Source organism: Natator depressus, chromosome 13 (genome assembly GCF_965152275.1).
Source record: "Natator depressus isolate rNatDep1 chromosome 13, rNatDep2.hap1, whole genome shotgun sequence".
NCBI lineage: Eukaryota > Metazoa > Chordata > Testudines > Cheloniidae > Natator > Natator depressus.
Window position 1 is genome coordinate 26,138,995 of NC_134246.1, and position 14,481 is coordinate 26,153,475.

Consider the following 14,481-nt stretch of genomic DNA (forward strand, 5'->3'; position numbering starts at 1 on the left):
TGGCCAATGCCAGGTGCTTCAGAGGGAATGAACAGAACAGGTAATCATCAAGCAATCCATCCCCAGTCACCCATTCCCAGCTTCTGGCAACAGGGGCTAGGGACACCATCCCTGCCCATCCTGGCTAATAGCCATTGATGGACGTATCCATCAATGGGTATAGGGTGTACCACACATCCAAAGTTACACAGAAATCCTTTCCCTTCATATACATTTACACATCTCATTGCATTTACTATATATTACATCACACATTTTTGGACTGGCATGTTTACTTTGCAGGAACCAGTCCCTGTTCAGCATGGTCTGTTCATGCATGTCCACATTCGACCTACTCCTTACCTCATCTTTACATCCATAACTAATCTTGTCCATTGTTAGTAAATGGTTCCCTGGGTGTTCTCCCTCTTATCTTCGCTGGCTCAGACAGTGTGTGTGTTTCAACCTAATGATCTGTTTACCTCCTTAATTCTGTCCTCCAAGAAATGAGGCCTCCTTCCAGGAGTTAATTACTCATGTCAGGCCAGGCCTTAGCTACATGGGTCTCCTAAAAGTTCCATACAGCTGGAGATGTTTGTGGTGACAATGGATGGGAATTATTTCCCCATCTGTGCTAGAGAAAATAAATATTCCAGAAAGAAACCCCCTGGAAAGAGGGTGTGTATTTACTACACATAAGGTCCAGGCTTGTGTCTTGGCATGTCCATTGCATAAGCAAGGCTGCCAGTCGAAGGGAAGATTAGTGGAAGCTTTGTGCTGGTGCAGCTAATGAGTAGATTACCTTCCTGGAATGTGTTGCAGCCATGGGGGATCACCTGTTGTCAGCATCCTTCATGCAAGGGAACACTGATTTCCCCTGGAAGCAGAGAACACTAACTACAGGTGTCTTTGCCACTGCCTTGCATGGGACTTAGAACCTCTTTTGCTTGAGGTTGTTGACACCTCCTGTGTGGCTGTGCCATTATTGAGAGCGGCATGTCCAACAAGCTGTGCCATAGCCTCTGCTTGAAGGAATCAGCCTTGACTGGGAACAGCGTCATCCTTTTCACAGCAAGCAGTTGTGTGTCGCAGGGTGTTAGAGATGAGCTCCTTAAGCTGCAGATCTCTTCAGTGATAAAGAGTCAGGGTGGGGAAGGGGATGCAGAAGATGTAGGATCTGGAAGCAGAATTGTTTTCCAGATCAAAAGGCTTTTACAGCCTTCCGTGGAAGTGTTGACTCATCTTTGTGAAGTGAGCACTGCGAGAGAGAGCGGGAGATCTGAGCCTGTGACCGGAAGCCAGGAACTTGTGCTCAAATACCATGGCGAGGGGTGTATGCTCTTGACAGACTCCTGAACACAGCTTTGACACAGCTTCTGTCTGTGGCTATAGGCAAGACACACAAGCCATCTATGCCTCAAACACAGCCGTGTGTAAAGTATGTACCTCCCGTAGGTGTGTGGGGAATGTTAAGTCCATGATTGCAACATGTCGTTGCAGTGAGGTGCTGCTGGGGGCCTCGGATCAAAGGGTAGCTGTGCTCCTGTTGGCACTGCAGCCTGACAGCAGCTGCACCTGGCTGCTGCTTTCTCTTCTCCTTGGGCACAGCCAGCCTTCTCTATCCTTCTTCCACACCCCACTTCAGGCACTGCCTCCCAGCTCCTTCTCTCCCAGCCTTGCCCCAGCTCTCTGCTGCCTTGGGCTTTCCCCTTCCGTCTCCGCCAGCCCCACTGACCACCCAAACTTCCACAATCCCCTGCACTTCCCACTCCATCAGACCCGCCCCAGCCCTCCCATCTGCAGCCACATGACCTGCCCCACCACCAAGCTGCCTCCTGCTGACAGTGCAGCTCCCTTCGTACCTCTCACACCCGGCCCATCACCCCATTCCCTTGATCCAGTCAGCACCCAGAAGGGCCGTCAGGTGAAATTCCATCTTGAATGAATTCACTGAGTAGCATAATGAATGCTCGGGAAGTGTTTTGCAGCTGTGACACGCTGTTGTTCGGTTGTTATAGTGATTGCTACCCCTGTACAGTGCTATAAAGGCCTCCAGCTCCAGAATGGGTCAGGGTCACTGGTGAATGTGACTGCTTTGTTCCCAGGCGGACTGCATCCAAGTGCTGATGGGCAGATATGGGGACAATGGTATCAGTGGATGAATGGCAAGTGGGTAAATAATAAATAGTGTTTTAAGAATGACCAAACTTTGGCACTCACCAAAAGCCAGTCCCTGTTGTGGGAGCTGCCCGGGTTGGCAGTTACAGAAAACAAGCCCTCCCTAAACGCTGGAGTTCAGGCCTTCCCCACGGAACCGTTCATTGAGTCAGCTCTTGAGTTTTCACAAACAACGGTGCCTTGTACAGTACACTTGTACAGGACCCAGCACAATGGGGCCTCACTGCAAAATACAGATTCATTTGGGAGGGAGGGTAGTTGTTAGTGGCCGGGACTCCTGTGGTCTCTTTCCCACTCTGCCACTGACTTGCTATACTAACCTGGGCAAGTCATGTAGGCCCAAATTTTGAAAGGTGTATAGGCATTGCTTCACTCAGTATGCAACACCTAAATACCTTTAAAAAGCTGGGCCTTAGTCTTCCTGTAATTTACCCGTCAGTACAATGTGTATTGGTAACATTGAAGTTCCAAAAGCCTCTATCTCGTTTCCTTTTGTGTTAGACCCTGAGCATTTGTGGCTTTTCTTCTAGTCCTTCCTAGGCTCTTGTCCTCTCTGAATAAAACAGTAACTCAGAAGTGATCAGACTTTAAACTAAAGACCATTAGAAGTAATCAGCATGGGGTTCTGAGTTGGGAGAGGTCGGATTGGGTTGTCACTGCTTTCCTGAATGAGAGACGAGGTTGGGAATGATATGGGAAAGAGAGCTTTGCATCAGTGGTCTGTAAAACTAGCTAGTCTTTGGTATGAAGTGTCACTTACACCCTGTACATTTCACTTCTGCAGATCCTGCTCATCTCTGATTATTTCTACGCCTTCCTCCGGCGAGAGTACTACCTCACTCACGGACTATACTTGACAAGGAAAGACGGGACGGAGGCCATGCTGGTTCTGAAATAATCACCCTGCCCTGCATGACTTGGGGAATGGACTTCTATACGAAACACGCAAAGCTTGGGGTGGGTGGGGAGGGTTCCCTGAGAGTGGTCTGACTGGTGGGATGTTACCTACTGCGGAGGAAGAAAGGGCTGAGGTTTGGATGGGATTACCCTCTTTGGCAGTGACGTTGAGTTCAGAGCCAAGACCATAAGAACTGGCCAAAACCTGCTGCTGCTAGGGCCACGTGGCCTCTGTCGAAGCACCTCCCTTCCTCCTTCAGCTGTGCTTTCTGCTACAACACCAACCATCAGTCCTGGGCAGTCCCAGCGGGTTGCTGGGCTGACGTCAGGGCTGCATCTCAGGCCCAGAGAGTTAAGGCCATAAACCCTTTAATTTATTATCATCACTTGTGGGGAAAACCACTGGAGATGTAGGTTTCTCTTTCTGGAACTGAATGCCACTGGAAATCTCTTCGTAGACTGCTTTTGTTCCTCCTCCTTCATTGCTTTCCTCAGTAATGCTCCTGCTTGGCATGCAGCAAGCTCTGGGGACTTGGCTTTGACTGACTTAGACACTTGTTTCTTCATTCTGTCGTTGCATCTGGAAATCAGAGTGTCTCTTAAACAGTGGACAGCTCCTGCAGTGAATAGAGGATCCAGGGGACAACCCATTGGCTTTCCATAGCAGAGAGAAAGTGATAGCATGAACCATCTGGGAGGGATGTACAGTAAAATCACCAAACTGAAACACAAACCACCAGGAAGAGGGGGAAGGGAAGTGAGTGCAGGGAGAGGGAGGGTTGGGGATAGTCTGGGGGTTTCACTTTAAGGGAAAAGGGAGACCATCCCTTTGGAAGCTGGACAGCAGCATTGGGAGGTTTCAGGGGAAGGGACAAAATAATAGAAATAACATCACTTATTGAATCCATGCAGAGCATGGCTGCATGTGGAATACAGTGTCACCCCACCCCCTCTTTTATTATTTGGGGCTTGTGTTTAGATCCTTGAGCTGCCCCGCTCTGGGATTTTGGGAGAGAGGCCAGGAGGGAGAATTCCTCTCTCTAGAAATACAAATCCAAACCAGAAGAAGCCTCTTAGTACTTTGGGGTGCCTGGGCTCCAAATGGGCTGCAGCCACTTAGCAAGGAGAGACATTTACCCAAAGTGTTATTCCCTCGCACCTAGAGCAGCATTAAAATGGGGCTACTCTCAGAAAAGTGACTATGCAAAAACGGCATCTCGCTCCCCAGCGCTGGTCCCTGTGTGCCAGAGCCACCCGCTTTAGGGACCAAGATAAGTTTTGCTGCTGCTCTTAACTCTTCAGACCTGACACAGCTCCAAGAAACCAAGCAGGATCCGAGCCAGGGTCCTTGGCACTGGCGCCGGCAACACAAGACAGAGAGAGCCCAGCTCACCTCTCAGAACCCAAGGGGACGTGAAGGGCTGCTCATTCGAAACCCCCTTTCATCGTTTTGCTTTTACACCGAGCACGTTAAGCAGAGAATGATTGAGACCACGGTCATGCACACCCCTGCCCAGGCCCCTTTTGCAGAGTCACTCCGCTGGACGTGGTGCCCTTTCTCCTACACTTTCTGTCTTGTCAGGCAGGTGTTCAAATGGCTTTTTGTAAGAAAACTACAAACTCTTGCCTTACTGCGCTGCTGTTGGCACTTGGGCAGGTGGGTTTGGGCCGAGTCCAACCTGCTGTACACAACACCCAGTTGCTCCCGCGTGGGAATTCCCCCGGAAGAGACAGGCTCCTGGCCCCAGCTGCAGGAGGGCGCTCAGAACCAGCTCTCCCCTCGGCTGTCAGGTGTTTGGGACACATCACGAAGTGGATAATAAATCATACAAGTTTCAAATGCTTCCCGAGTGCTCTGTGCAGCAGTGATGCTGTGGGGACGAGGGGCTCCTTACCCTCTGCCCCAGGCCATTGTTTTGGGCTTGTGCTTGGAGGAAAACTCCAGGGTCCCGCGGTTTAAATAAATCCAGGACTCTTCTTGTTCCAAGGTCTGAATTGCCTTAAATTGTGCTTAATGTAATTCTAGGTAAGGAGCCCAGAGGCTGCTCTATCTGGCAGGAAGGGAGCAGGACCAACGGTTTGGTTCTGTGCACTTCCAGGAGTGGGGCAAGCAGGTGGCTTTGGGCTAGATTCCCAGCCGGTATAACCATGTGCAAGCCAATGGTGCCAGCACAGGTGCTTAGGCCAACTGAATTTGCACCCTTGAAAGTTGTCTGAAACTCAGCCTTCCAAGTCATCAGCTTTTCCTGCTCTGCGAGGGCGAGCGGGTTAGTCCTGCCCAAATGGCCGCCTCCAAAGGCCAAGTCAGAGCAAGTGATGGCAGGAGATACTGCCGTGGCAACGGGGTGTCCGAGAGTGCTCTTTGGGGGTGAGACTTGGGCACTATTAGAATGACAAGTTGAGTGAGGGGATAGCCTTTATTGGAGCAAGTTCTGCTGGGGAGGGGGAGACAAGCTTTCAAGCCACACAGAGCTCTGCTAAAGCCATTCGTTAATGTAACTGACAGTCTGGCTTCCCTGCCTAGTTGAAATGTGTCCCAGTTTTACCATGGGTCTCCCTCTTCCCCCCTTCCCCCTTTCATCCTCTTAATCCTAATCTCGGCTGGCACGCGGGAGCCCTGGAGCTGCAGTGTCCTGCCATGGGCAGTTGTCATGGCAGCAGCCACTTTCTCTCCCATGTGTTGCAGGGTCTCAGTGTGGGATAAATGAGGTTTGTTTTGTTCCAAAGCGGATTGCCTGGCACGGGCTTCTTCTCCTCATGAGGCACCTCCCCCTGACCTGTGGAAGGCAGGATCCTGAGTTCAGACCCAGCTCTCTGGCGGATTATATAAAACCTAGGGTCATTGGCTGACCCTTTGCTGATGCTTTTTTAGAAAACATTTCTGCCCATCCTGGATATCCTTGAGGTTTGCAGAATTAGACACACAGGGAAGCCTAGCAGCCTCGATCTCTTTCTGTCGGATTACCCAGAATGGGCATGTTTCCTCCAAGAACTGGGCCCCATCTGGGCTGGAGGGAGTCTGGCTGGTGAGTCGTGGGTATGAAACAGAGCTTACATGTGTGTCTATTGGGGTCAAAATCAGAAACACCCACCTTTTTCCCCTCAGAATGGCTGAAATCTTAACTGAGATCACTCCAGGCCTGCGGCTGGGGTCACATTTTCGCAGACTTGGCTTGATTGCTTTAAACCCCCACCGTATTGCAGAAAAGGCTCTGTGCAGCCTGTCGGATGCTGGAGCTGGCCAGCTGAATGTTTGAGTGGCAGCTCCAATGTGTGGGGCACAAACTGCCCTCTGGCTGGGACTCCCCCATCATGGAACGAGTAATGGATTTTCTCTTGCAATGACATTTTTGCTGCTTTCAGCTCCATGGCCTTATACTAGCTGGTCTTATTCTGGGCAGCTACATTAGCTTCCAGCATTGGAGGGTGGATTTTGAATCTCACTTGCAATCTGGTCCTCACATCTACATCTTGTGTAATTTCAGAAAGTGAGTGATTTAACATTGGTGCTTGAGGGTCCCAAACTGCTCTAGGGATCACCAGTGGCCTGCAGAGAGCTGGCTTGGGGCATGGCACTATTTGCCTTCTAGCTTGGAGCTTTATACTGATGCCCATCACTATAATCTCTGGGCATCTTCTATGTTAAATCAATAACCTATTAAACCAGGGATCAGCAACCTTTGGTACGCGGCCCGCCGGGGTAAGCCCCCTGGCGGGCCGGACGATTTGTTTACCTGCCGTGTCCGCACGTTCGGCTGATCGCGGCTCTCACTGGCCGCAGTTCGCCGTTCCAGGCCAAGGGGGGCTGTGGGAAGCAGTGTGGGCTGAGGAATGTGCTGGCTGCCCTCCCGCAGCCCCCATTGGCCTGGAGCGGCGAACCGCGGTCAGTGGGAGCCGCGATCAGATGTCAAGTCCACTAGGAGACTACAAGTCATATCCAAAATAGCTAGAGCTGAGAGTTTGCCTGCTCTCCCCTGCATCCTTGTGGGTTCAGCTATAAGGCTGTTCTGCTCTGAAAAAACAGTAACCCAATCTTTCCTCACTGGCAATATTACCAGGTTACCACATACAAGCTTAGGAACGCTTTCTTCCTCAGTTTCAGTTAAGTCCAGAACCACCTCTGGGACAACTGAAATATCCTCAACCTTCATAGGCTAAGGCACCTTCTGTCTGCTCCACAGACAAAGGGCTGGAGGTGCGTTCGCCTTCATTAGGCACACAATTGGAAACAGTTTTTCCTTCAACAAATAAATTCTTGCTTTCCACAAACAGTGGCTCATCAGATGGAGCTACTTTAAGCACATCACTTTTACCTGGTTCAGGCTCACTTTTACAAATTTCACTTGCCAGCAATCCATCACCCACCAGAAATCTACCCTTACCTTCCTCAGTTAGGGCTTCAAACTGACCATCAACATTAATGTGCTCCAAAGAAGTGTTTCCCAGAGATTCTTTCTGTGCATCATCTAGTCCTAGACTCACTTCTGAGACACTAGACAGACATTCAGAAATTTCTTCACCATATAAACTGCTTTTCTGACTGGACAAACAGCTATTTTCCACAATCCCAAGGCTAGAGAAACTCTCTTCCTTGTTATAGCATACCTGGTTAAACACATGTAACTTCTTAGAGTCAAACACCCCCACCCCTACCCCTTTCACAAATTTCCCTGTCTGTTACAGACAATACAGAGGATTCACATTTATACCTTTTCTGGGACTCGGTTATGACCTTACTCTGATTAAACATCGCTTTAATGTCATTCCCAATAAAAAGATCTGTAGGCAGTAACTTCCTTACACCAACTATAACTCTAATACCATTCCATTCAATGTGGATTTCAGCTAAAGGCACACTCGCAGTAAACTCATAGAGGATTACAATATTCACACTCTTCTCTGGTAAATAATCTTCCTCTCTGACAAAATCTGCTTTAACTAGAGTGATGTTAGAAGCTTTTACCATTGATTTTTACACTCTTTAGGAATTTCCTATTACCACCCCCATACATAGGATTGGCACCATTTATGGGGTTACCGCCTCCTGAGCTCACAGTAACAGCATTTACATAAAAGGTGGCAGTGTTGGGGTATATTTGGTTACCCTCTTTCTGGTCAAGGTCCATTGGCAGATTTTTCAGTTCTTGATCAGTGGCTTTCTTCTTAAAGGATAAAGCCTTCTGTGAGCACAAATCTTCTGGGGCTTGCAGTTGTTATAAGGTCTTTTGTATTCATAGCTTCATATGATCGTGGATCACTCATTGTGACTAACTTTAACCTTTAACCCTCTCTGTTTGAAATTTAAAATTTGGAATAACTTGGAGTTCTGATCCAAAACCCAAGCGATCTGGTTTTGTGGATCCTGCCGACTATGCCAATGTGACTGGGGGTGCCCTGGGCAGCCCTTACTGGTAATGTCAAGGTCAGGGCAGGCTGCAAAAGGGGGAGCAGATACCCACCAGCCTTGGGAGTAACACTGAAGTTAAACCTCCCAATCAGTCACAAACTGCTTCTGATCCCCCACACTGGTTATCCAAAAGCAAAAAAAAAAAAAAAACCCACCACCTAGTCCCCTTTATTGCATTCCAGTCTCTGGCTCCCAATCAGCACCTAGGTCCAGTACACTGAGAAGTTACTTTAAACTCTGCTACAAAATGTTCTTCTGACCCCAAAGGGTCAGCCACGTCACCAGATCAGTATAGGTTTGGATCTTGCCCAAAATACCACACCGCAGCCAATTCTTATTAACTAAACTAAAATTTATTAAAAAACAAAAGAGAGAGAGAATGGTTAAAAGATGGATATACATACAGACATAAGTTCAATTAATTGAGGTTTAGATTCATAGAGAGGGTGAGCTTTGTAGTTGCAAAGAGTGCCTTTAGAATTCAGTTCATAAGTTATAGTCCAATGTCCAAATATCATATTCAGGGCTGTCAAGGTTCCTTCCCCTCTCTGAACTCTAGGGTACAGATGTGGGGACCTGCATGAAAACCCCCTAAGCTTATTTTTACCAGCTTAGGTTAAAACTTCCCCAAGGTACAAACTATTTTACCTTTTGCCCTTGGACTTTATTGCTGCCACCACCAAGTGTCTAACAAACATATAACAGGGAGAGAGCCCGCTTGGAAACGGCCTTCCCCCCAAAAATCCTCCCCAAACCCTACACCCCCTTTCCTGGGGAAGGCTTGATAAAAATCCTCACCAATTTGCATAGGTGAACACAGACCCAAACCCTTGGATCTTAAGAACAATGAAAAAGCAATCAGGTTCTTAAAAGAAGAATTTTAATAGAAGAAAAAGTAAAAGAATCACCTCTGTAAAAGCAGGATGGTAAATACCTTACAGGGTAATCAGATTCAAAACATAGAGAATCCCTCTAGGCAAAACCTTAAGTTACAAAAAGACACAAAAACAGGAATATCCATTCCATTCAGCACAGCTATTTTATCAGCCATTTAAACAAAACAGAATCTAACGCATATCTAGCTAGATTACTTACTAAGTTCTAAGACTCCATTCCTTTTCTGTTCCCAGCAAAAGCATCACACAGACAGAGAGAGCCTTCGTTTCTCCCCCCTCCAGCTTTTAAAATATCTTGTCTCCTCATTGGTCATTTTGGTCAGGTGCCAGCGAGGTTATCCTAGCTTCTTAACCCTTTACAGGTGAAAGGGTTTTTCCTCTGGCCAAGAGAGATTTTAAAGGTGTTTACCCTTCCCTTTATATTTATGACAAGGGTGTAACAGCATAACTGGGACCTCAGTCTTGCCACTCAGACTTCCCCTGCTGAAGCTTAAGCAGATCTGAGATGACAGAATCAGGGCCCCAGGATCTTTTATACAATTTCATGTCCTCTTTGACAAGTTGGGAGGTCCATTGGGAACAAAAGGTAATTAGGATGACTTTGAAGGAGGTCCATCACCAGTACTTAGCTATAGAATTAACATAAGGCAATTTGCTTGTTCCTCTACCATTCACAGATTATTTGCTGTACATCTCAAAGAGAGATGAACACAGAGATATCCCGTGTTTACAATTCATTTAAATGCTAGGATGTTCTTTTGATCTCTGAATGATCAGAATACAGCATAGACAGGGACTGTTAATTACAGTGTCGACCCTACTCATACATATGTAAATACACAAAACCACAAACATCATCTTCCCCCATGTCTTTTGAGGGTTCTTTATTTTTCAGGATGTTTAACCCTTTCTAGCCATGCATCATAGAAGGGCAACAAAAATTATTAAGAGTGTGGACCAGCTTCTGTCGGAAGAGAGATTAAAAAGATGGGGACTTTTCAGCTTGGAAAAGAGACGACTAAGGGGGCGTATGATAGAGAGCTATAAAATCGTGAATGGTGACCAAAAAAGTGACTACGGAAGTGGTGTTTATTCGTTCACATAACACAAGAGCCATGGGTCACCTGATAAAATTCATAGACAGCAGATTTAAAACACACAAAAAGAAGCATTTCTTCACACAATGCAGTCAACCTGTGGAACTTGTTGCCAGGGCATGTTGTAAAGGCCAGACCTATAACTGGGTTAAAAAAAGAACTAGGTCAGTTAACGGAGGATGGGTCCATGACTGGCTGTTGCCAAGATGGTCAGGGATGCAACCCCAGTGTCTCTAGCCTCTGATTGCCAGAAGCTGGGCATGGCCGACAGGATGGGTCACTCAGTGATTACCTGTTCTGTTCATTTCTTCTGAAGCACCTGGCATTGGTCACGGTCGGAAGACAGGACACTGGGCTAGATGGACCTTTGGTCTGACCCAGCATAGCTGTTCTTATGTTCAGGTTTCCAGCTCTTCTGGGAGAGTCTGAACAGAAAGCGATTGCCTAGTTGACACCTGTATGTTTTTAAGTGCATGAAAGCATTATTCCTATTAGAGTCTGTAAATCCCCCTCATTTAGGGTCTACGCATGCTCCTTTGTAAAAACTGCTGTAAAACTCTCTGCCTCTCCCCCCAGCACCCCTTAACCAGTGGGACTGTGTTGTTTTAATGAGGAGACAGCAAGGGAGGGGGGGCACATCGAAACAGCTCAGAGCTGAGAGGGGGACCAGGCCCTGCGAAAGGGTCAGCTGGGCAGCATTAGGCAGCTGGGAATAAAGAGGTGCATTATCGGGGGGTGGTCTAAATGCTCCTAGGGCCGCGTGGGGCTTGCTGTTCTTAAAGCTTATTGCCCTGCACAGATTCCCAGGCCGCTCAGGGCAGGGACTTTTACTCGCCCACTAGGAGCTCTTCCTCCACTGAAACCTAGTGGGGCCAGAAGCATGCCCCATGGGGGCTGCCTGGCAGCTCATTTAGGCTCAGTGAGGCGCAGGCCTGGGTGAAGGGTGCCTCCATCGGCTGCTCCATGAAGGGAGTTTGTCACTTTAGACCAGGGGTCGGCAACCTATGGCACACGTGCGAAAGGCAGCACGTGAGCTGATTTTTAGTGGCTCTCTGCTGCCAGCCGGAGTCCCGGCCGCCGGCCCCGCTCAGCCCGCTGCCAGGCTGGGGTTTTGTCCACTGGCCCCTGCCAGCCGGGCTCCCGCCCGCCGGCCCCGCTCAGCCCACTGCGATGAATGGAACCCCAGGCCGGCAGCAGGCTAAGCAGGGCCGGCGGGCGGGACCCGAGCCTGGCAGCGGGCTGAGCGGGGCCGGTGGGCGGGACCCCGGCTGGCAGGGGCCAGTGGACAGAACTCCAGCCTGGCAGCGGGCTGAGCGGGGCCGGCGGCCGGGACCCCGGCTGGCAGGGGCCAGCAGATGGAACCTGAGACCGGCAGAGGGCCGCACGTGTGCCGCAGGTTGCTGACCCCCTGGTCTAAAGTGACAAACTCCCTTCATAAAAGCAGCCAGGCTGGGGTTCCGTCCGCCAGCCCCTGTAAATGTAAAATGTATTACAGGCATGCGAAACCTTAAATTACAGTAAATAAATGAAGACTTGGCACGCCACTTCTCAAACGTTGCAGACCCCTGCTTTACACTGTGGAGCCCGTCACAGCAGGGATTGTGTTCCGTGCTGTATTTATACAGCACCTGACACTCTTGGGGGAGGGGTCTGACTGGGCCCTTTGGATGCTTTCACAATATAGAGCTTTACTGGAACTTGCCGCCCCCCCCCCCCAAAAAAAAAAAGAAGACGCATGAAGCAACTGCCCTGGCACAGTGAGTCAGATGGGAGAAGTGCTGGCAACTCAAGGGACAGGCCTGGGGGCAGACGTGGCTGCTAGCAGGGGCCACTCAGGCCTTCACACATGCCAGGCATGATGCAGAGCGCCAAGGCTGATGCCCAAGCATGAGGCAGGATGAGGCCCTGGCCAGCCATTTTACTCAATGGTGCCAATTGGGCAGAAAATACTAAATGTCACAGTAAACCACTAAAATAATCTACACAACAAAAAGTAAGAGTGTGGGAAAATCCCTCAGGAGGCTCCTTGGGCAGGCGGGGGAGATTGTACTGTGCCAGGGAGTCGTGGATGGGGCAGTGTCAGGACAAGGGCAGCGCCCTACCACACCTGGCTGGCCAGTTCCCTGGCTGTGATGCAGGGAGCTGCACCCCCAGTGCCCTCAGATGGCGAGTTGGGCCAGGGCGCGGCTTTGTGGCTGGTGGCTGCCAGAGCTGAACTTGCAGATCAGGCTGTACTGTGTGACCCAATGGCTTAGCACAATGGGCTCAAGCAGGTTTCCAATTCCGGGGCCCGCACTCGCCTCATGCACCTGCCACGTGAGCTCAGCCCTTATCCAGCAGGAGCCATGCTCCAAGGGCTCACCCGCCTGCTATGTCCGGCATACACAGCCTATGGGAGTGGGACTGAAGCAAGCAGGGCATCCCTGGCGCACCCTTGAGGGCGACCAGAATGCGCTCAAAGGCACGAAGAATGACGGACACGCACAGGAAGAGAGGCCAGCAAATGGGTAGGGCTGTGTCAAAGTGGCACACAACATGCGCCTGGCAAGGCCGGCCCCTTTGGTAACAAATGGCAGGGTGGGGTGTGTGTGAGAGAGCAAGTGTGACAATTGAGTTGCATGACTATGAGCCAACAATTTTTGGTGCGACTGCTACACCAGCAAAGTAACAGTCACGCAAGGAACCGGTTTTTTTGCCAGTTCTGAAATTTTTGTTTCAAATTTTGTCACCAAATTTGACCCAATCATGCAAATAGTTGTGCACCCCCACCCCCAAAAACAACTTTTTTTGCGGCAGGCAAGGGAGGCAAATGTACAAGGCCCTATACAAATTTTTCACCCCGCGCAATTTACTCGTGCATGGCAGCTTGAACTGTGCGTGATGGTGGGTAACCAGCTTGCCCAACAAATAAGCTGCTTTTAGGGGTTGGTGCATGAACTGATTAAGACGAGGGCCATGAAAGGGTCAGCGATAATGGACCGGCCGGGTCTACCGCGGCCTGAGCCTGGTGATGGGTTGCCTGAAATGCCCCTGCTGGAGCAGAGAGCGGCTGGGTGAGGTAATAATTGTTATTGGCCCAACTTTCAAGCTTACACAGCGCTCTGCTGCCCATCATTGTGAGTTTGAACGCTTGGACCTGGCACCAACAGCAGCTGGTGCAATAAATAGTCCCTCATACCCTGGGGCCATGGCTACGACAACACTCTGAACTCAGTCATATGCTACACCAGATTGCAACCTTACGCCAGTTCAGATGGGTTTCGTATGGCTCATAGTCCAGTATAAATTGAAAAGAGGCTGAAGGCCACTAAACAGCAGGGCACAAGCAAGCCAGTGGATCTATTGGCCCGGGGGCCGGGAGCGAGCGGGAGGGGAAAGTAGGTGGATATGAATGTCAGGGATTGGTGTTAGGACCAGGATTTTTTAACGTCATCATTAATGATGTGGCAGCGAGCATAAACAGCAAGGTAATGAACCACCCAGCCAACATGGACTGCAGAGGGCTCAACGTGCCCGTGAGGAGAGACAGAACACAAGGGAGCAAGAGACAACTATGATTCAGTTTGGGAAGCTGCAGGTCCATATGTGAGGGGAAGAATAACCAGCGCTGTGAGACCTAGCCCATGGGGAGTCTGCTGGTAACTCCTACGTGACACCATAATGCAAGATGGTGGCAAGAGGCCAGTACAGTTTGGGGTTGCACAGGCAGAGTGGCCTATGCTGCAATGCTGTGCTCCGTCACAAGCTGCTGGTTCTCAGCAAGATGCAGGGTGGGTGGGCGGGCTGAGGGCTCGGTGAAAAGGTCAGTGCAGCTGCAGTATTTTCAAGTGGCCGTGGGCCTGGCTGTGCCTTTTAAAAGACTGTATAGCAGGGTGAAGCAGTGACAGTGGGGACAGTCTCTACAAATATATTAACAGTAGGATGGCAGGAGAGGAATTATTTAGGTTGATATAAGCCAGGGCTTGAAAAACACTGGTGGAGAGGGGTCAAACGGGTGAGAAATCATGCCCAGAGCAGTTTTAAGTGG

At 49.6% G+C, this 14,481-nt stretch overlaps 1 protein-coding gene across 1 annotated transcript in view; it reads left to right on the forward strand.

The window, feature by feature from the left end:
* The window catches only part of PIGU (phosphatidylinositol glycan anchor biosynthesis class U), a 41,486-nt gene extending 37,669 nt beyond the window's left edge, over window positions 1–3,817 (forward strand). The window contains exon 12 of the mRNA XM_074969754.1: window positions 2,942–3,817. Coding sequence (XP_074825855.1) covers window positions 2,942–3,055 — 114 coding nt within the window. The 3' untranslated portion in view covers window positions 3,056–3,817. The remainder of the gene's footprint in view (window positions 1–2,941) is intronic.
* The last annotated feature ends 10,664 nt before the right edge of the window (window positions 3,818–14,481 follow it).